The sequence below is a fragment of the Candoia aspera genome, chromosome 4 (genome assembly GCF_035149785.1).
Source record: "Candoia aspera isolate rCanAsp1 chromosome 4, rCanAsp1.hap2, whole genome shotgun sequence".
Classification (NCBI taxonomy): Eukaryota; Metazoa; Chordata; class Lepidosauria; order Squamata; family Boidae; genus Candoia; species Candoia aspera.
Genome location: NC_086156.1, coordinates 70,478,169 through 70,499,232, shown reverse-complemented (window position 1 = coordinate 70,499,232; position 21,064 = coordinate 70,478,169). Strand labels below are relative to the sequence as shown.

Here is a 21,064-nt window from a genome sequence, read left to right as displayed (position 1 = left end):
AGCCTAATCCAGGGCTTCCAGATGAGTCAAGCAATATCCCAAGTTCCAAGCCTTGCTTCAAGTCTCCTGCCTAGTAAATCCAGCCTAGTCCTGGGCTTCCGGCCGAGTCAAGCAGAATCTTAAGTTCCCAGCCTTGTTCCAAGTCTCCTGCCCAGCAAAACCAGCCCAGTCCAGGGCTTCCAGCTGAGGTGGAGAGAAACCCTCGAGTGACTGCAAAAGACTTGCAGCAAGATTTGGTGGCAACAGGCACTGAGGTTTCAGTGAGCACAGTAAGGCGCGTACTAAACACAGAAGGTTCCCATGCCAGAACTCCAAGACGTACACCACTACTGACCCAAAAGCACAAGAAATGTTGGCTCCAATATGCGCAAAATCATATAAATAAGCCACAGAAGTTTTGGGATTCTGTTCTGTGGAGCAATGAAACAAAACTGGAACTTTTCGACCTGATGGATCAGCTGTCTAGAGGAAGAAGAATGAAGCATACGCCGAAAAGAACACTCTGCCTACAGTTAAGCATGGTAGTGGTTCAGGGATGCTCTGGGGCTGCTTTGCATCCTCTGGCACTGGAAACCTGCAGCGTGTGGACGGCAAGATGGATTCATTTAAGTATCAGGAAATCCTAGGAGAAAACGTCATGCCGTCTATAAGGAAGCTGAAGCTTGGGTGTCATTGAACCTTCCAACAGGACACTAATCCCAAGCATACCTCAAATTCCACTAAAGCTTGGATGCAGAAGAAGTCCTGGAAGATTCTGTAGTGGCCATCACAGTCACCTGACTTGAACCCCATAGAAAATCTCTGCTGGGATTTGAAGAAGGCAGTTGCAACACGCAAACCCAAGAATATTGCTGAACTGGAGGCCACTGCTCATGAGGAATGGGCTAAGATTCCTCAGGAACGCTGCCAGAAGCTGGTGTCTGGCTATGCATCTCGTTTGCACCAGGTCATAACAGCAAAAGGGTGCTCTACTAAGTACTGAAGATGCTTTCCATGAAGGGGTTGAATAATTCTGAGACTGGAGAAGTCATTATAAGTTGCATTTTCAGTTGACTTTGGGGACACCACTTGAAGCATTCGTTGTGTTGAGCTATTTCAATTGCTTTTGTTTGATTTGTTCATTGCAAACAGCTGAAAGTCTGTACGTTTTGACAATCAACCTGATTTGCAATGGGGGTTGAATAATTTCGATTACAACTGTATAACTCTGACTAGAGGCTAAATAGGCTTTCTTGTATAAGATCCAAGTAGGAAGAACTTTTCAGGTTTTGTCATTTTGTCAGATATTAGTTTAACGAAGAATTTTGTCTATGTAGATTAGACAGAAACTAATATAAACTGTTTTTAGTAATTCTTGTTTAAGATGGGATACAGATTAAACAGAAACACAGTAAAATCATTCATGTGATCAAATGATGGCCTTAAAGCAATTTGCTATCTTAGATTATCCATTATTTTAGCCATTAAAAAGTTCCTGTGCCTGCTAATTATTTTTCTAAGGAAGGGCAGCCCTCTACTGATTTAGTACAGGTAGTCCTCGCTTGCCAACCACTCATTCAGTGACCTCTTGAAGTTGCAACAACACTGAATGAGTGGTATTTACAACAGGTCCTTGAAGTTCCGGATGCTGCAGTGCTGCTGCAGCACCCCTGCAGTCAAGTAATTGCTACTTGGGCACTTGACAACCAGCTTGCACTTATGACAGTTGCAGTGTCCTGTGGTCATGTGACCACCATTTTTGACCTTCCCTGCTGGCTTCCCACAAGCAAAGTCAATGAAGAAGATGGCAGAGAAGGCCCCAAGTCACTCTGGTAAGCCCTCCCCTGCACTTGCATCGCACTGCACCCTCTTTCCCTTGGCCTCCCTGCACTGACACTGATCTGCACTCTCCTTGCTCTCCCTGCGCTCGCTCCACACTGCAGCACCCCCTTCCCCAAGTAGTGTGCGGCCTGTGCCAGGCCTCCCAAGCCCTCCACCAGAACCCTGTGGCACCCCTGCACTCCTTACCTGGGACTCCCGCTGCTTCCCGCTTAACGACCAGCACATCTTGCGGTTATAGTGGCAACTGGGACTTCCTGGATTGCCGTTGCTAAGCAATGTGTTCACGTGACATCACGCTTTACGACTGCATCACTTAGCGATGGCAGTCCTGGTCCCAATTGCCACTGTAATCCGAGGACTATCTGTAGAATATTATTCTGGATGGACATGCTGCAACTATTAACAAAGAAACAGCTGTCTTCAGAAAAAGCTGAGCAAGTTGATGTGCTTCTTACAATGCTTGGTCATTGTAAAGACTTAATGATATATAGTAATGCAGTGGACCTATACTCCATACCCGGCCGTTACAAAAGCGTCTTTGATTATCTCTGGAGGATGTAGCCAGGACCCAGTACAGATTCCTTAAATTACTCCACCTCATGCTATTAGTCTGATAGCAAACACCTCTTTCCAGATTTCAGGGAGGGAAGCCCAAAGCTGATTCACCTTCAAGGTTTTCAGAACAATTGACAATTTTTGAATAGGAGTCTCTTAGAAAGAACATGCTTTCTGGAAATTTTAATCAAAAGAGGACGTTCTCAGTTATATGCACTGCCTCTCAGTGCACTCTTGGTCCAATTTCTTTCATAAATCAGAGTTCAGTATGCCAGACTTCATTGGGTGATGTTTTGTCTGTGCATTTGTGCGTGTGTGTGTACATGTGTGTGTGTGTTTATGTGTATGTATATGTATATTTGTGGGTGTATAATACATATACAGTACATATACATACACAAGTATATACACATACACATATACAATACATATACAATTACAGATACAGATACTGATACATCCTGACGACTGGGGAGGGCAATGGCAAACCACCCTGCTATAGTCTGCCAAGAAAAGTTCGCGAAAGCAGCATACTCCCAAAGGGTCAGACATGAATCGGTCCTTGCACAGCGGACCTTTCACCCTTTTTTTCACATACATCCTAAAGCAACAAGAAAAATGACCTCCTTCAGGCCAGTTTCTCGCCCCCTCACAACTTCTCCTTCAAAGAAGCCAACAAAAGGTCAAATAGAGTTGCTGTCAACTTTAAGGGAAGCTGAAAAAAAGAAATTGAAGTTGCATATTGAGCAGGTTTTTGCTGACTTAGCTCGGAAGCATAGTTCCATTGTCATGAGATTTTTTTGCCATCTTCAACATTTATCTTAGGCCTTAGGTTTGAATGACATTCAGAGAAGATAATGATTTTTCCAGATCTTTCTCCGCAGATAGTTCAGAAGTAAAAAGCTTTTTTGGGGGGGGGGGCTTGCCAAGCAGCAAAACAAAAAGGGCTAATGCCACTTTTCAGTAGTTGTTGTTGTTGTTTACCCCTAGAAAAGGTACAAAAATGTTTTATGATCCAGCCAGAGCTGAGAAACTCACTTGTGGGAGAATAGGAAAGGAAATAGCAGTCATTGTATTGATTTTTTAAAATTTACTACAGTGTAGCTTTGCTCAGGGTGAAGTTCAAAGTGCACTCTACCAGAAGACCTAATGGGGTTTTGTTTGTTTGGGGGAGGGGTGCTAGATTTTTCTAATTTAGAATTTCTGATGTTAGATTTTTCTAATTTTGGTTTTAGTCCTTTTCTATTCTTATTTTTCTTTTGGGAGCTTCTCATATACTGAGAGTTCTGTTTTTATTTTTTAATATTATACTTTGCATTTTGTTTTTGTTTTTTATTGTTTTGTTAAATTCTTAAAATATGTTAACTATTTTTTCTTTTTCTATTTTTGACCTATGGATGTATATGTGTTTATGTGTGTATATATACATACGTGAACAGCCTTGTGTGGCGCAGAGTGGTAGGCAGCAGTATTGCAACCGAAACTCTCCCCACGATTCTCGGGTAGCCGGCTCAGGTCGACTCAGCCTTCCACCCTTCCGAGGTCAGTAAAATGAGCACCCCGCTTGCTGGGGAAGGCGACGACTGGGGAAGGCAATGGCAAACCGCCCCGCTCTATAGACTGCCAAGACAACGTCGCGAAAGCAGCATCCCCCCAAGGGGTCAGACACGACTCAGTGCTTGCACAGGGGACCTGTTACCTTTTTTTTTTTTTAAATATACATACATGTGTGTGTGTGTATGTATTTATACACACATACTAGTAGAACTCTCATGTTTGTTTGATTATTTGTAACCTTCAGTTAGGCAAAATGGTGCATCTTAGGGCAACAGTTTTTGAACCAAGTTACCTCAGATGGGCTAACTTATAGCCCATTTGAGGTAACTTGGTCCAAAATCTGGGACCCATTACTCCTGTGGGATTGAAATTTGGCAACATTGTCAGCTGTGGTCACATGATTGTCATTTCCAACACTCTCTGCTAGCTTCCCACAAGGAAAGTCAATGGGGAAGCAGGCAGGGAAGATTGCACCTCCTTCCCCAGACTTCCTGCACTCCCACACATGCACCCCATGCCCTCCTTCCTGGGCCTCCCTGTGCTCACACATGCACACACCCAGTAGCACCCTCCTCTCTGTGCTCGCACGCACCCTGCACCTTCTTTCCCCACATGCACCATAGCACCCCCACTGCCAACTCACACGCGGCCTCCCCCACCTCCCCACAGCACTCCCATGCTCCTTATCTGGGACTTCCTGCGCTTCCCCCCCTGCCATAGCGGTATCTGCACATCACACCAAGCCAAACTGAAGGGCAGAATAGAAATATGATTTATAACACAAGTGAGTGTGTGCATCAGAGAGAAAGGAAATGACATTTAAGGGCATATACTACATATTTGTAACAATAATTAAGAAAAAATAAATATTAAAATTGGAAAATTAATGTTTTAGCCTTCATGGTTTTTAATTGATCTATTGTAAACAACAACTGTTTTTTCAGTCAGAGGAGGTGAAAAAGGCAGAAATCAAAGCATTTTTCTTTAAAAAGGGATATGTGGATTAAGCTATTCCAAGAATTCTGTGAAAATTAGCATGAATGATAAAAATGTTTTAAATAAGCAAGATCAATATTCAGCAGTGGATTTCACAGAATTAGATGGAATTTATGGAAAAGTGGTTACAGGTTTATTAGGTCATACAGACAGCATTTGTAGGAACAGTTTGTATGAATTCTAGCAGTTTATTTCTGCTATTCAGAATTTAAACTTTAAGCATAATGAACATAGTTTTCAAATATGTCACTAATACTGTGCCCAAAATCCTACATTCTAATCTGTAAATTTAATATATTTTTTTCTTCTTTGAACTGGTTATTATATATAATATAATAAAATAATAATGCTTCTAATATTTATAAGTCACTCAACAACTCTCTTTTGGGGGAATAAAGCAGATTTTTTTTTAAAAAGCTTCAATTCTACAATAGAATTTAATTAGAAACATTAGACAAATTACTACTTTTAGCTTTCTGGGATTTTTTAATGTACAGATTTAATTTTAATGCAAATGAATAAAACAAGTAACATTTTAAAAATAATTTAACATACATATAGTATGTCTATCTGTGTGAGGGTCCACACTTGCTATCTCAGTCTCTTCCTCTCACTTCAATATTATATTTAAAGTTTTGTCTGATCAAATATCCTGGATTGTGAGGTATTGATGAATTCAGATCCTATACCCATACCACTTTGTACCTCTGAATGTGCAGAAAATCAGATGTGAAGAAAAGACAAGTCAAAAGCTAGATGTGAAATATTTTGGATATAATCCAAGAAAGCAGGAAAGCATTTTTTAAAAAAATCCAAAGTACAAAAATAATGCTAATAATTTAAGCATACTCTTTATAATAATAAACAAGTAATTAAAAACATTAAGGCCCCTAATTTTCACGATAACTCTGTTTAGGTAAGGAAATATCTCTGAAATGATGACCCTACAGGCTGCCACAGTCGGCTGCAGTTACATGATGTCATTTACAATGCTTCCTGCCAGCTTTCCACAAAGAAAGTCGATGGGGAAGTGGTAGGAAGTCAGAAGTTGCTCCTGCTCCCACTGCTTTTTTGCCCTTGGTCATTCTGTTTCTCTGTTTAGGCAAGGAAATATCTCTGAAATGATGACCCAATAGGTCACAGGTTGTCTAGTATATAGTTAAATCTTATCCATGTGTGAACTATTTGAGTTCTCATGGATTTGTGAAATATAGAAGGCTGTAGATAATTCACTAAGAGACAGGAAATACTAAATTAGATAAACTAAAAACTAAAATTACTTTTTTACAAAGAAAATCATACTTCTATAAGAAAAGGATTTTTTATCTAAAGAATGGGTATCTCAAAATCTTAATTCATAAGTGGTCAAAACTTTTGGTAGAAATACTTGATTCAGAAGAATATTTTTATTATTAGTTATTAAGTGTTTCATTACCATTATTGCAATGTAATACAGATCTTTCATTTCTTTATTATTAGTGGTATTATTTTGCACATGGTAAGGACATGTGGTAAGATTTTTGACAGGATTGCCCTATCAATATATAGAATTACCCTGGTTTTGAAGTTGCTGCATTGGTTACCAGTAGGCTTCTGGGCCCACTTCAAAGTTTTAGTCATTACCTTTAAAGCGCTTCCTGGTACACTACCGGGTTATATCAGGCAATGCCTTCTCCAGATAGAATCTGCCTATCTTGTTTGGACATCTAAGGAGGGGCTGTTAAGGGTCCTGCCTTGTGGGATCCATAGGGTAGCCAAGAAAGCTTGTGGACTAGGCCACAAACTTTCTTGGCTATTCCACCACCCACCCATCCCATGGAACACCTTGCCTCCAGAAGTATGAATGGTTCCAACCCTCTTTGCTTTCAAGAAGCAGGTAAAAAAGATACTGTTCCAGTGAACTTTAGGCCCTCATTGGGAGTGTTATTATTTTGTTTCTTTAAATTGAATTATTTTTTGAATTATTGTACATTGGCCAGAGTTCTTTTGAGTTGGGGCAGCTTATAAATATTGATAGATAAAGAAATTGTTGTTTGAAATGTGCTGTTCCAAATAATAATTATCTATATTTATTTTGTTGCTAATTAGAAGTAATTAAAAATATCCACCTTTCCCAAAGAATAACATGGTTTTTATTTTGTTGTATATAATACAATATATGAGGCCAGCAGTCAAGGTTTATTGAAACTCAATAAAAATGCAGGATTCTAAAAAGTATTGGGCAGGAGAGGGTATCCTAATGCTACTGGTTTCATCTTGTGCTAAGTTTGCTTTTTGTTATTGCTGAAATAATACATTTTTCACATATTCTGTATCTAAAGAGCAGAATAAATGATACAATTTGTAAGGGAATGGAATATTAAATCAGCTTTCTAATAGTCTAACATAATTGTGATTATATCCAATGAATTCTTCAATATGTTATCGTGAAAGCCTATAGGCTCTACTGAAAGACTGTGATGACTGTGTTCCTGCTTCCAATTTTCCAGACTTCGGCGGTGTCCCAGAGAATAAGTCCCTGTTCCACACTTACCAGCAGTACTGCTTCACCACCTGCCAGTAGCCCTTGTTCCACCCTCCCTCAAACTAGCACTAAGGATGTTATAGCAAAGGACTGCAGTTATGGGGCTGTCACAAGTCCCACGTCTACTCTTGAAAGCAGGGATAGTGGCATCATAGGTGAGTCTTGGATATGCAGAAATGTTTTTTAAAATTTGGCTGAACAATAATGATCATTTTTGTTATATAGTATTCTGAAAGGAACTGGGAAATGTGGAACAAGTGTACTTGAGCTCTGAACATTGTCTTATCTTGATAAAATATATAGTTATATTTATGCTAATAGAGTTCCTAATTCCAAAACAGCTAGAAGAATGATGTTGATAGTCATACCTTTTAGAGAACTCATCCTTTGAACTAAGATTTCTGAACATACAGTTTAGGCTCTACATAAGAAACTTTCAGATTGTTCGGTTTAAGGGATGAAGAAATATCCTAAAAAAATTCCAGAAAGTTGGTTATATTGGGTATAGAAAGTTGGGTGTATTCCAGAAAGTTGGGTATATCTAGTGTGTGTGTGTGTATGTATTTACACACACACACACACACACACACACACACATATACTGTTTGGCCAATTTGGTCTAGTGGTTAAGGCAACAGCCTAGAAACCAGGAGACGGTGAGTTCTAGTCCCACCTTAGGCATGAAAGCCAGCTGGGTGACGTTGGGCCAGTCTCTTTCTCTCAGCCCATCTCACCTCACAGAGATGTTGTTGTGGGGAAAATAGGAGGAGGAAGGAGTGTTAGGTATGTTCGCTGCCTTGAGTTATTTATAAAAAAAAATAATAAAGGTGGGATAGAAAATACACACACACACACACACACACACAATATAAATAAATAAGCCTGGATTGTTTTGAAAATACTGGTGTCAGTAAGTCGAAATTCTTTATTTTGGTCATTGACTAGCCTTATGTAACATAAAACATAGGAATAAAATCAAAGAAGCTTAAAGATAATACAAGATCAATAAAACAAAATCGAACCACACAAATTTCTTTTCTTTCTCCTATTACCCACCACCTCCTATTACTCACCATACCTCTGAATTCTTTCCTACGTATCAGGCTGCTGATTCCACCTGCAGAGGCAAGCATGGTTGACCTTTCCCTTACATAATGCAATGGCAAATCACAGCATTCATGAAAAGTCACTAGATAAGAGTGTTAAAGTACTAGAGAGGGAGAATATAAAACAAATATTCTTCATTCAAAATTCTATTAATTAACTAAAAAGTCAGTTTAGTTTTTGGAGTTCCAGCTAGGAGCTACTTAAGAGAATTAATTTGATCTGTAGTATGAGAGAAATATGACCTACTCTAAGTATGAGAGAATTGTCATATTTAATAATTAAAAGTGTAAATAATGTTTTTATTTTAAAGAAGTACATTAACTATGAGCCGATGTATATATGGTATAGGAAGTGTGTTTTTTTATCAGATGGTCTACTTGTGGAGATAAGAGCAAATGATAAGCTGGGTCTTTTATTATGTAGTTAATCTATTAAAAATAAAAAGAATTGGATAATACAGTTACAAAGATTGTTATATTTGTTTACCTGTAAGGAAGTTCTTACAAGTACCACCATAGCTGTACATTTGAATGTCTAAAAGATCCCAGTTACTACTATGTTGTTAACTGTCAGGATGCCTTCAACTATATGAGGAAAAAAAGTGGGGGAAAGCATCAGGAAAGGGGAATGTGACATAGGTATAGGATGGGAATGCAAGTAGTCTCCACCTTCTGCATCTTGAAAAAACAGCTTTAGTAAGGAACCGAGAGACTTATGATCTCTTCTATATTGTTTGTTGCATTAGGATGATGCAAATACTACATTTATGGCTTTTATATTTGTTTATGTACCGTGGTGATGTTGCATTTGTCAACTGAAATATAAATATGCAGTTTCAACCCTTCCAAAATACTAATGTTTGATTTTACTTGGTAGAATAACTGCTATATATCATATAATTGTTGAATTTATTATTCATGTTTTGATAATGCAAATCACCATTAGGGTTGGCAAGTTTTTACCATGAGACTGAACATATAACTTGTTCCTGAATGTTTTGAGTATTCGAGAAAGGATATAGGATATACTATATGCTATACATAGTTACTGTACCTCCTACCTTTCTTCTCAGTTGGCCTTTTCACCCACCAGATACCCAGGTTAATATGGAAATCACTAATGGAAAAGAGACCAGAAGGAGCAACGGATACATTCACACTATCATAGAGCATCTTTAAAAAAGAAAAATCCATAGTATTAAACCTTGACAATCTTAATCTATCCTCTGTAATGTCACAGAAATGAAATGCTTATTCACTGTCTTTTATTGTTTGTTGCAGCAACACTGACAAGTTATTCTGAAAATATGGATCGTGCTAAGTATGGAGGGGAAAGCAGTAAGGACTTAGGATCTGGAGGAAACCTGAAACCTTGGCAGTCTCAAAAATCCAGTATAGACTCCTGTTTATATAGAGTGGATGAAAACATGACAGCTTCTACATACAGTTTGAATAAGATCCCTGATAGGAATCTAGAGACTGTTTTATCCCAGTCGGTACAATCCATTCCACTTTATCTTATGCCACGGCCCAATTCTGTAGCAGGTAAGAATCTCATCCAACAGATTATAATTAATTTTCTTTGTAAAATTGTTGGACAAATGATTCAAGTGTTTAAAATAGAAGTTGTAGAATAACAATGCATTTTGATTGCTGGATTTTAGATTTCTAGTTTGTACTGAAGGTTATGCAAAGCAAAAGCTCCATTGCTGGTAGTATCATAACTACTTGGATAATGCAACATTTGGCAGTCCTGAATTGACATTATATTCCATGGAAGCTTCAGATGGCACCTGTACAAACCAGTAAAGTTTATGTTAGTGATATGGCAGACACTTGTAATTACTTGCCTTGGACCTTGAACTTAATGATCTTGTGAAAAAATTCAAACCAATTATTATTTCCCTGATAGTTATTCTACAGCCTGGAATTCACTTTGTATTAAAAAGTATTTGCATGCTGTATTAGAGAGATAGGACAGAGCTTGATTGAACAGCCATATATTGCACAGTTTTTCTTTCTCTAGATTCAATAAGCATCAGTAGACATACTCAATTTACCACTGGAACCCCACACAGATCCTTACTTGAAAGCCAAATTAAGGAAGAGTCCCAGACAAGTTATTGTCTGAGAAACATTGGTTCACATCACCGCTTCATCCTAGCCAGGTTTCCTGTCCTCCAATATTGCCTTTCTTCTTTTTACTGACTCGTGATGAGGGAACCTCCCTTCCTTATTTTGCCGCCACTCGCCAACTACTTGTCTGCCATTGTGGAAAAACGGGCTGTGCCTGATAGTCAGGTTAGGCTGAAGTTGAGGCTGCTCATACATGCAATTTCAACACACTGTATTTCTATCCAAGCAACAAACTGAGCCAACCAGAGCTTTCTTTCAGCTTGCTACCTTTTACAAACTGGAACTGTTCACAAATGGTCTGCAGCTGACTGGTACTGATTGCTGCCAGTATACCTTAACTCAAAAGCAGGTTCATGTTCCTCAAGTGTGAAAGAATTCTTAAGTGGTGGATGCTGCAGTCTAACCGGTCTTGAATCCTCTCAGGCTGCCTGTAAGCACTGGCACATTCAAGCATTCATACAATGACGGTTGAGAGGCCAAGATCTTTTTACTGTTTTAATGAAGCAAAATGACCAGCACAAGGAAAAAGCTGTGAATGGAGAATTCCCACTCAAACCTACATTTAAAACTACATTCACTTAATTACCCTTTACCCCTCTTCCCACTAGAGTATGTCACCCCACTTCCCAATCCAGGTGGCATCTCTGATGTATCTCCTTTCCCTGGCCTTGAGGTGTTAACGCCATAAATCCCTAGCCATAATAATGCAGTTCACACTCCAACCCGGCACTCCCTCCCATCTGGCGACACGGAGTCTGTTACCACTGATAAGAGACTAGTGAAGATGCTCCAATAAGGGGTTCTGTGAACCTTTTGATTGGAGGGTCCAGAGGCCTCCGACTGCTGCTACAATGACTATAGATGCATAATTCAGGATTGCAGATGCATTATTGTAGGGTTGGGGAGATCACTTCAGTCCTTTTAGCACTGTTCTGGAGGAGTATATCATATCAGTGTTCTTGAATTCTTGGCTGTTTTCAAGGATCTCTATGCTTTTGTTCTTATTTAGACCAAATATTTATTATTCATATTATTATTGCATTTCTCTTCTGCTTTTCTTTCAATAGTTCATGATGGCTTACAAGAGGGTCTTCCTTTCATTCTATAAGTTTTGTGAGGTAGATTGGGCTGAGAGACAGTGACTGGCCCAAACATATTCTGCTTCAATGCCACTGACATTAAGTAATTACTAAACAACATTAAAAAATTACTTTAGAAGTTTAGAAAATTTTGAACTAATTTTTGGCTCCTGACCTTTTTACTTTTCTCCCATTTCTTGAAAGAGTCATAAGTACCAGTTTGGTTTCAAGTGAGGCATGCTCATTCTTTCCTTCATTATATATCTAGGTCTCATTAAGTAATATAATTAGTAACATATGAACAATTGTTTATATTTATTTTATTTAATAGTAAGGGAATATAATCAGTGCTACAGTAAGCTTTTCTACTAAGCATCAAATATTCTCTTGGAAGTCTTTAAAAGCATTAGGAAGATGTGAGCTTTGAAAAACCGTATAGTGGAGCAAAATGTATTCAAATTTAGCTCCTATTTATTATGTTAATGTTTTCTCTAATAGATTGTTTTATTGTTCTGAAGAAAAGTATTAACACTGAATGTTTAAAATGTTTGTTTTATTTTTAATATCACATATATAATTAGTTCCCTTTTTTCTTCTTCTTTTTTTCAGTTGTTGTTTCAATAGGTTTTAATTCTGTGGGTTTTAATATTTGTCTTTCTGTTTAGGAAAAAAAAATCCAGAAATGTAGTATCTTTATATTCTATATGGGAGACCCATTTAAGCTCTATGGAAGTTAAGGGAGTGAAATGAATGAGTATAAATGTTTTGAGCAAAATGAAGTGAGTCTATAACTTACGGAATTTTACAAATAAGAGTGGTATAATTGGAGCTATATTCAAAATAAAGGTGATATTCGGTATCAGATTCGAAAGGGTCTTAATTTATATTTACTGGAATGTATTTATGAATGTATCTGATTATTTTCTTATGGACAGCCACCAGCTCAGCCCACTTGGAAGATCTAGCTTACTTAGATGAACAGAGGCATGCTCCTCTACGAACATCTCTCCGGATGCCTCGTCAGAGTATGGCTGGTGCTCGCACACAGCAGGATCTAAGAGGTAAAGATCATGTGACTCCTACATTAGGTTTTTTTACTACCTCCTTGTACCAATACAGATTTTTAAAATTTCTTTTGGAAATACGCTCTTCCACTGTGCAATATAACAGCAACCTTCCTACCACACCTGTCTTAATAAATATTGAAAACTGAATTTAACGTCTTTAATATAAAACATAATCACTACTGTCCATCCACGCTCCAGAGGGCATTTGGGGAAGAGATGGAATGTTGAATTACACCTGAGATGTGTGCTGTGTGGGAAAAGCAAGTTATGGGTTTTGTTCTTTTTTTGTGGTGTATGATTTTAAATCCCATTGCTGTTAGCAGATTGTAAGTGGTTCAGAGTCTTCAGACTGGAGTGGCACAGAAATCTGAGTAAATAAAAACAAACAAAACATAAGGATACTGAAGTGGAGCCACTCGCATATTTCATAGAGGGTGGAGGGTAAACGAATCCTTCAGACTCTGGCTCACAGCTCCTTTGTCTTGGTTTCCTATTACCTTAGCTCTTTTCCCAGCTAGGTGGTAACTAAAAGTATATAAAACATGTTTGGGTTAGGGTTAGGGCTAGTTTGGGGCAGCAGTCTTTTTCCTTTTAGGGGCACAGCTACCACTTATTCCGAGATGAGAGAATATTCTTCTTCTACAGGAAGATTCCTAAAGGATTTAACCCTCAGTGAGCCTTTCTGGCAACATTTATAGAGTAAGATTTTAATAGGACACAAATGTAAAACTATGAAAATGGCCTTGAACAGGCATAACCAAGATTACAATTTAACAAGCTATGTAATCCTTAGTCAGAATTCTTCTCTCTCTCTGTCTCTCTCTCAGAGCAGAATGTCTTTTCCTTTTTTTTCCTAAACAACTCCCATCTACTGTCTTGCAAATCAACAGTCCTAGTCACTCTCAACTTTTACTCTCTTTTACGTCAGAAACTTCTTTCTTCCCTTCTCTCTGGGAAAACTGTATTAAATTTTTAGTGGCAACCAGCCACTACCAAGGATTTTGTCTACTTAGAAGAATAAGAAGGGAGATATCTGAATATATGCATATGCAGTTTTTTCCTTGGGAACAGCTAAAATCAATGACAGTAACAAAACACAAGCAAATGGTCCCCTCCCTGTTAGACAAAGACAACAAATCTTGAAACATCTGTTCCCAGGGAAGCCAATTTCAACAAGGTGAAAAAATCTGAAATAACATAGAAAGGAGGAGAAAAATTGTCCATTGCCCACTGTATTGCTCAGGTTGAGGGCCATCTGCACAATCTACTGTTCAGCTAAGCCCTATAATTCTCTTTCCTGTCATACTGTTTTGTCCAGTCCTGGTCAGAATGAGTCAGCAATGGAGACTGGAGAAAACAGAATTGGTGATGATCCAGAGCAAGTACCACAAGGAAGAAGCTGTTAAGCAGATAATGTGAATCAGGAAACACAAATCAAAGTCTGTAGGAATGAGAAGGCATAAGAAGTTGTAAAGATAATCTTTAGAATTTTGGATTTAAGATCTCTGGGTTAGAATACCCTGGTATCTAGACTCAGTCTCAGGTTCACATCCATTGCTTCTGAGGATTGTGTTACTGCTTTCCTGGCTCAGCTTATACCTCTTATGCTATGTCAGTGTTTGCCACTGTAGTTTACTAGATTTATATCCTGCCTTTCTTTAAGATAGGAATCTCCCGTTTCATCCTTTAAAAAAAATCATATGAGTGGGATAATCTTTGGCCTGAAGTCACCAGTGAACTTCCATGGCTGAGTGTAAATTTGAACCCAGTTCCTCTTAATTATAGACTAAACCCAAATCACTACTCTTCTAATCCATAATCTGGTTCTGGCTTCAAGTGATGTGTGCATCCACTTACTGATGGTTGGAATTGTATATATTATTACTTGTTCAACAAGCAATGATACAAACATCCTGATTTTTTAGTTCCCCAACCCCCACCCCACCCCAATAAGTATTCTTTCAGTTTAGAACTCTTAGTCCTTATAGTCATAGGTTTACGTTTGTGTTGCAGTTAATCGGTTAGAAATATCCCTTTGGAGCTCTTTGCAATCTTCTTTGCATTCTTTACATCCTGAATAATCTGGTGTTATCCACCAGCTAGATCACCTACCCCAGCTTCCTGTAATTTAAGAGCATATTATAAATAAAATAGGTCTCAATACAGATCCTTGCTTGATGCTATTGCTTCCTTCCCTTGCTTGTGAGAATGGTCTATTTATTCCCATCCTTAGTCTTAATTTCCTTTTGTTCGGGCAATCCCCCCTCACTTCAAGATCTGTCTGTCTATCATCTATCTAGATTTATATATCACTCCAATTAACAAGTCGCTTGTATACCCTTCTTTGGTAATCTGGTTAAAAAGATACAGTAGGAAACCCATAAACAACAAACATGCCTTTATAGGAGGAATCATCCCACCTTTCAGACCCCAAAGACTTGCTAAAACAGCGAGAAATACCTTCTCTACCTTGTAATCCACACTTTTTTTTAATTCAACATTTCTGGTTCCACTATTTCTGCATCAACCAAGATTTGTTTCACGTCTGTCATTCCTTCATTAACATCCTTTAAACATAGTCTATCCATAGAAGCAGACATTGTTGCTGATATTGTTGATATTGTAGCTACTAATTTCTGGCCCCATTATTTGAAGATCTCCTTTAATATTTCAAATGTTATAGTGTTTTGTGTCATTTTGTAAATCCCAATCCTAATCAAAACCAAAGGCAGAGGTTTTTTTCCTTTTTTATTTATTTATTTGTTTATTTTTCAAACTTCTATCACCACCCATCTCCCCCAAAAAGGGGGACTCTGGGCGGTTTACAATAAAATCAAGAATTAAAACCATAAAAATGTAAATTACAATATAACAAACAAGAATAAAATAGATACAAAATACAAAGGGCAAAAATGTTATTCGTTGGGGAGAGATCTACGGTGCTAGCCACCCCCAAGAAGAACTGTTTGCCTGAAATCTTCTAGTGTCCAATTTCAATCATAAGGTCTCTAATCTCTGTTTATGATTTACAGTAGACAAAATAATTCTGGTTCCCACAAAAAGCTATTTTATATAGTTAGTTCCAAAATCTTATAATAAAAGTTTCAATATTCCAAATTTGTCTTGACCCTTAATTCTTCTATAACTTTATTGGTTCAAAATCTTATTTAGCTTTTTGCCATTTATTTCAGATTCTTTAAGTTCTTAAACTTATAGTTAATTTTTGTTTTGTTCAGAAATGAAGATAGACTCACCAGATGGTTTTCAAACCTGTCATTCTGAAGTTCTCTAACAGCCTTAAGATACTTAAATAGGCAATTTCCAAAAGTGATTAGAAGCGAGATTAGCGAACTTAGTGTCTTTTAAAAGGCTCCGCCATGGTTGTGACATTGATGATTGATTCCTTTGTCTCCCAGCACTCAAACCCACAGGGGACCTCTGTCCTATGATCTCCTTATGAGGAGCAACTGTCCAGAGCACATGAGGGCGATATCCTGACCTCCTTATCCAGAGAGGTTCTGAAGAACCAGTCTCCTCACTGGTTCTTCGGACTTTGCCATGGTCATTGTCTCCACTCTCCATGGAGATGTCTTTAGCTCACCATGCCTCCACTGGAAGTCCCCCCAATACTTCTTTGGAGGCTTTCCCCAGACAAGAAAGTCAGGGATCCCAACTGCAAGTGGCAGGACTGATCTCACAGAGGACCCTGTCCACTTCCACAGTACTGCAAAAGAAAGACTTGGTCACTTCTATAGGATGTGTCCAACTCAAAAGGTATCTGAATGATTTTATCCTCCGAATGCCTGACAGATTACTTGCAGCAGCCCAGCAACTGTTCCTAAGGCCCCTCCTTTGTTAAACGGATCTGGATTATTTTAAACAGGGCTCTAGAAAGCAGTCTGAGGATGCATTAAAAACAGAGGAATGTTGTTTTTTTTACTGGTCTTCATGGTACAGACTGAAAAGTAAGCTTTTATCTGCCTTCAGTCAAATTCACTCCTTATCTTTAGTCAATGTCACTTTAGGCATCTTCTCTGTTGCATGCAGTAATCTCCTGGCTTTCTCAGTAAATGAAGGAGCCCCCCCTGGTAAACAGGGTGAGACTGCTTAGGTGCAATTCTACCTAAGGCTCCTATTTCAGGAGCTAACCAAGGTCTCAGCAGAACTGCCCACCATAGTCTTGGGAAAAGCCATTGAAAATAAATGGAAATAGTTTATAAATAAATATGTGATAAGGGGACCTATCTTCTATCCATCTTTGGTGAGACGCTTTTTGAAAGATCAGGTATTTAACATTGTACAGATACTTTTATGGGATTGATCTTTACTGTCAGCCCATTCCCTGAATGTCTGCTCTTTCTTTTCCTTTCCCCTTTAAGAGTATAATGGAAATATAATCTGTCAATAATGTGGGAAAGAATACTGGAATGAAAAGGGATGAGTGAGTTGATCTGTACATGGCTTCTAACTGCACATGGAGTGGCTTACAAGACCTTATTTAATTTCATCACTTGACCATTCAGTGTCTTCAGTGTGCCAGTGCATTTCTTCTTAATGCATTTTCAATTACTAATGGTGAGTCTGGGAGGATAAAACAGTATTCTTCCCAGCTTTGGTTAAAACATGAGTCAAGTTACAAGCTGGTATTATTTAGAACATTGACCATTTATATTTAGTTAAATAGTAAACGGGAATCTTTCATTTGGTATTAGTAAACAATGTTGTAGTTTGTCAAATAATGAAATGAGTGATAAGTTCACTTCTACCAATACAAAGAAGGAGGATGCCTTACATTTTCTATCAATTAAAAGAAGATTAAGATTGTGGCCACAATTCCTGCTGTTTTTAAGAAATTTATTGGATGATTCAATGAACTGAAACTCATATAAGAACAATTGCATATTAAACACTAAAATAAGTGGAAAGCTGCAGGAAGAACAAATTTATTCATATGCAAGCTTTTAGTATTGGAGTATTCCTGCATTATAAATTAAGTATCATCATTTAGTAATCAGTATTATAATTTCCAATATTACAGAGATTTTCTGTAATTATTGGAAGACAAAACACTACAGCAAATATATTGAATTTACAAAATTATGTCAGAGCAATTTCCACATCCCCACATTTAATCTCTGATTGAAAAAAAAAACAGATGAAATAAGAAACTCGGGGGACCACAACAATATTTTTAAAATGTATTATTTTTAGCCTTCTTTCACTTTCTGATTTTTCTACATCTAAACAGAACAGCAGTATCATAGTTAATAAAACCTACATTAGGAATTGATTGATTATGTGCCATCAAGTCAGTATCAGCTGTCAGTGACCACATAGATTTTCTCTAGGATGATCATTAGGAACATGCATTTGAAAAATATATTCATGTCCAAGAGAAGAAGCTCTGTACTTCCCTAGTTAGTAACCTGTTACAGAATGCTGAATTCTGTCTTCTTCATTCCTTTGCAGTTCGTTTTGCACCTTACAGACCTCCTGACATCTCTTTGAAACCACTGCTTTTTGAGGTACCTAGCATCACCACAGAGTCTGTGTTTGTTGGCCGGGATTGGGTGTTCCAGGAGATTGATGTACAGTTGCAGAGTACTGATGCCAATGTAAACAGAGGTGTGGTGATAGTTGGGAATATTGGCTTTGGCAAGACAGCCATCATCTCTAGACTGGTTGCACTGAGCTGTCATGGCACACGCATGAGGCAGATTGCTTCGGACAGCCCCCACGCATCCCCAAAACGTAAGTGAAGAGAAATATTGAGCTGTTGCGTTCACATATATAAATTACATATTATATGAATAAATTGTGTTCTTGTACAAAAAAATTGGGACAATAATACTTGAATATGTGAAAAATTCCTCTGTATTAGAAATATTCATTTTCCAGTTCTATACCATATTATCTTCAAATTCAAAGGTGCTTCTTTCCAGTAAATATTTCTGCTCTAGTTTTATTGCAATGCAGATTCAAATAAGTTTGTGTGCACAGCCTGTTTATGGCTATGTGTGGTTGTAAAGAAAGCATCCTTTTAATTGAAACAGGTAGGTGCCAAGCTATACAGTGAGGACAGATGCAATGAATTCATAGTAGCCACCTACAATTGCAGAGTTGTCCTTTTTGAAATCTCCTTTCCAAACGAGTTCTCCTTTGGAAAGTTCAAGCCTTAGGAGTCTTCTTAAGTTATACGAAATAGCCAAGAGTGTAAGTCAGTTTGGTTTGTTTAATCTACAGTTTTATAAATTGGTTTGGTAATGCTTACAGAACATTATAGGCAACATGAACATTCAAATAATAATGCTTTGGGGAGAACTGTTATTTCAGTTATAGCAGGCTGTGTCAGCATTGTAGTCTGTCCTGATTTTATATAATACTATTTTGATTTGCATCATCCACCTCCTCTGTTTCTACATTTGCCCCTTGCTTTTGCCTTATATCAGGAGAATTGGTTCTTTCTTTGTATTATTTTAAATAGAATTTTATTTAGAAATGCAGTTTAGAAATCTTCTTTTATACATTAATATGATTTGCTTTTCTCTTGCTGTCTAAGATAAAAGTTTACAAAATAGTATTTTTTTAAAAAAATCATTCAGAGTTATTAAGTGCTATGTGACCTTTAAGAGACTAGACCTTTTTCTCTGCCTTTTTTCACAGTTCATATGACTCCTTGTGCTAATTCATGTGTCTGTCTATATACAGTATGTTGAGTAAATTTAAGATTTTGTCCCCTACCTCCCTTCACTGAATTTAGCCACAGGCATGCCATTCAACACTGTTTCCTTAAGAGAGCAAATATACTCTAATCTATTCCTATTTATCTGCATTGCAGATGTTGATGCAAATCGAGAGCTTCCCCTCACACAGCAACCCTCTGCTCATCCCTCCATTACCAGTGGGAGTTGTCCTGGAACTCCAGAAATGCGTAGACGCCAAGAAGAAGCTATGCGAAGACTTGCAGCTCAGGTATAAAAGGGTTATTTCATTTAAATGTTTTCTTTTCAATCTGTATTCAACAATCAAAATTTGAATATGTCTGCATGGCACCAAATTTGGTAAAGGAAGTTACTAATATACTTTAAGCATTTATTTATTTATTTATTATATTTTATCACTGCCTGTCTCCCTCGCAAGGAGGGACTCTTTATGTAGAGCACAAGGACAAAATAGATGTCAGACCAGGCCTTTGCAAGCACATATATTAATATACACATATATAGCCACCAGCAATGATCTCCTCACACTCATGGACACAGACACAACTTCTTCAATATTTACACAACTTTCCTTCTGTTACATTCCTCACACAAATGCACGTGCATTCATATGCGTACAAATTTTTCTTCCCTCTACCTAAAGGCATATCACATATATATGTCACAATCCTCCTAACTCCCCAAAATTATTCTTTTTTGTCACCAATGGCAGGAGAAATTGAGCCATTATAAAGTTTTCTGCTGGGAAGAAGGCTTGCATTCCCCACTCTCAGCAAAAGAAGGCAAAATTGTCCCCATTGTTTAGTCATTTTCATCACTTTGCCCTCACTGCCTTCCTTCCAACAAATAAGCTTCAGAGATTCTGCTTTGCTCAGTTGTTTCACACCAGACACACCCAATTAAAATCAGAGTTCACTTTTCTGGACTACCAAAAAAACCTGAACCACTGCCTTTGGGGTACAGAACCAATACTTTGTAGACTATAGAAGTAAAGTCTAACACTTTTAAATCTGTATTCATTCTGTGTGAAGAAGGTGGTAAGGTGCACTTTGAGTGGTTGGAAGCAGCCATCAGTGTACAAATACACACGTTCCTAGTGCCACATGCACCTTACTGCTTCGTCATTCACCTTAACAATGGATCCATTATAAAGAGAATTGGATCCATTCTCATTCAAAGAGAAGCTGCTTCATACAGACCCTGCAGCACTGAATTGACTGCAAAAAGCCCAACCCAAGAAGTTCATCCATTGCAGCTTATCACTGCAAGAATATGACTGAACTATAGGATATATTCAATGAAAGATGAGTACCATAGCAGACATGTTATCCAGAGACCCATTTGAAGATCAGAATCGAAGGAAAGCAAATTGAGCCAAAGACTCAAGAGGAACTGGTAACTTTTCCCCTCACTATTATTGCATAATAAGCTGTTGTTATGGTGGCTTGAGATATTTTAGCTTGGCATGAAATAGAATATACGTAACACAATGCAGGTAGCA

General features: G+C 37.9%; 1 protein-coding gene across 1 annotated transcript in view; it reads left to right on the top strand.

Annotated features, from left to right (window-relative positions):
• Window positions 1–21,064, top strand: part of TANC2 (tetratricopeptide repeat, ankyrin repeat and coiled-coil containing 2) — a 405,421-nt gene that overhangs the window by 309,246 nt on the left and 75,111 nt on the right. The window contains exons 7-11 of the mRNA XM_063300427.1: window positions 7,419–7,608; window positions 9,841–10,104; window positions 12,710–12,835; window positions 18,311–18,592; window positions 19,680–19,813. Coding sequence (XP_063156497.1) covers window positions 7,419–7,608; window positions 9,841–10,104; window positions 12,710–12,835; window positions 18,311–18,592; window positions 19,680–19,813 — 996 coding nt within the window. The remainder of the gene's footprint in view (window positions 1–7,418; window positions 7,609–9,840; window positions 10,105–12,709; window positions 12,836–18,310; window positions 18,593–19,679; window positions 19,814–21,064) is intronic.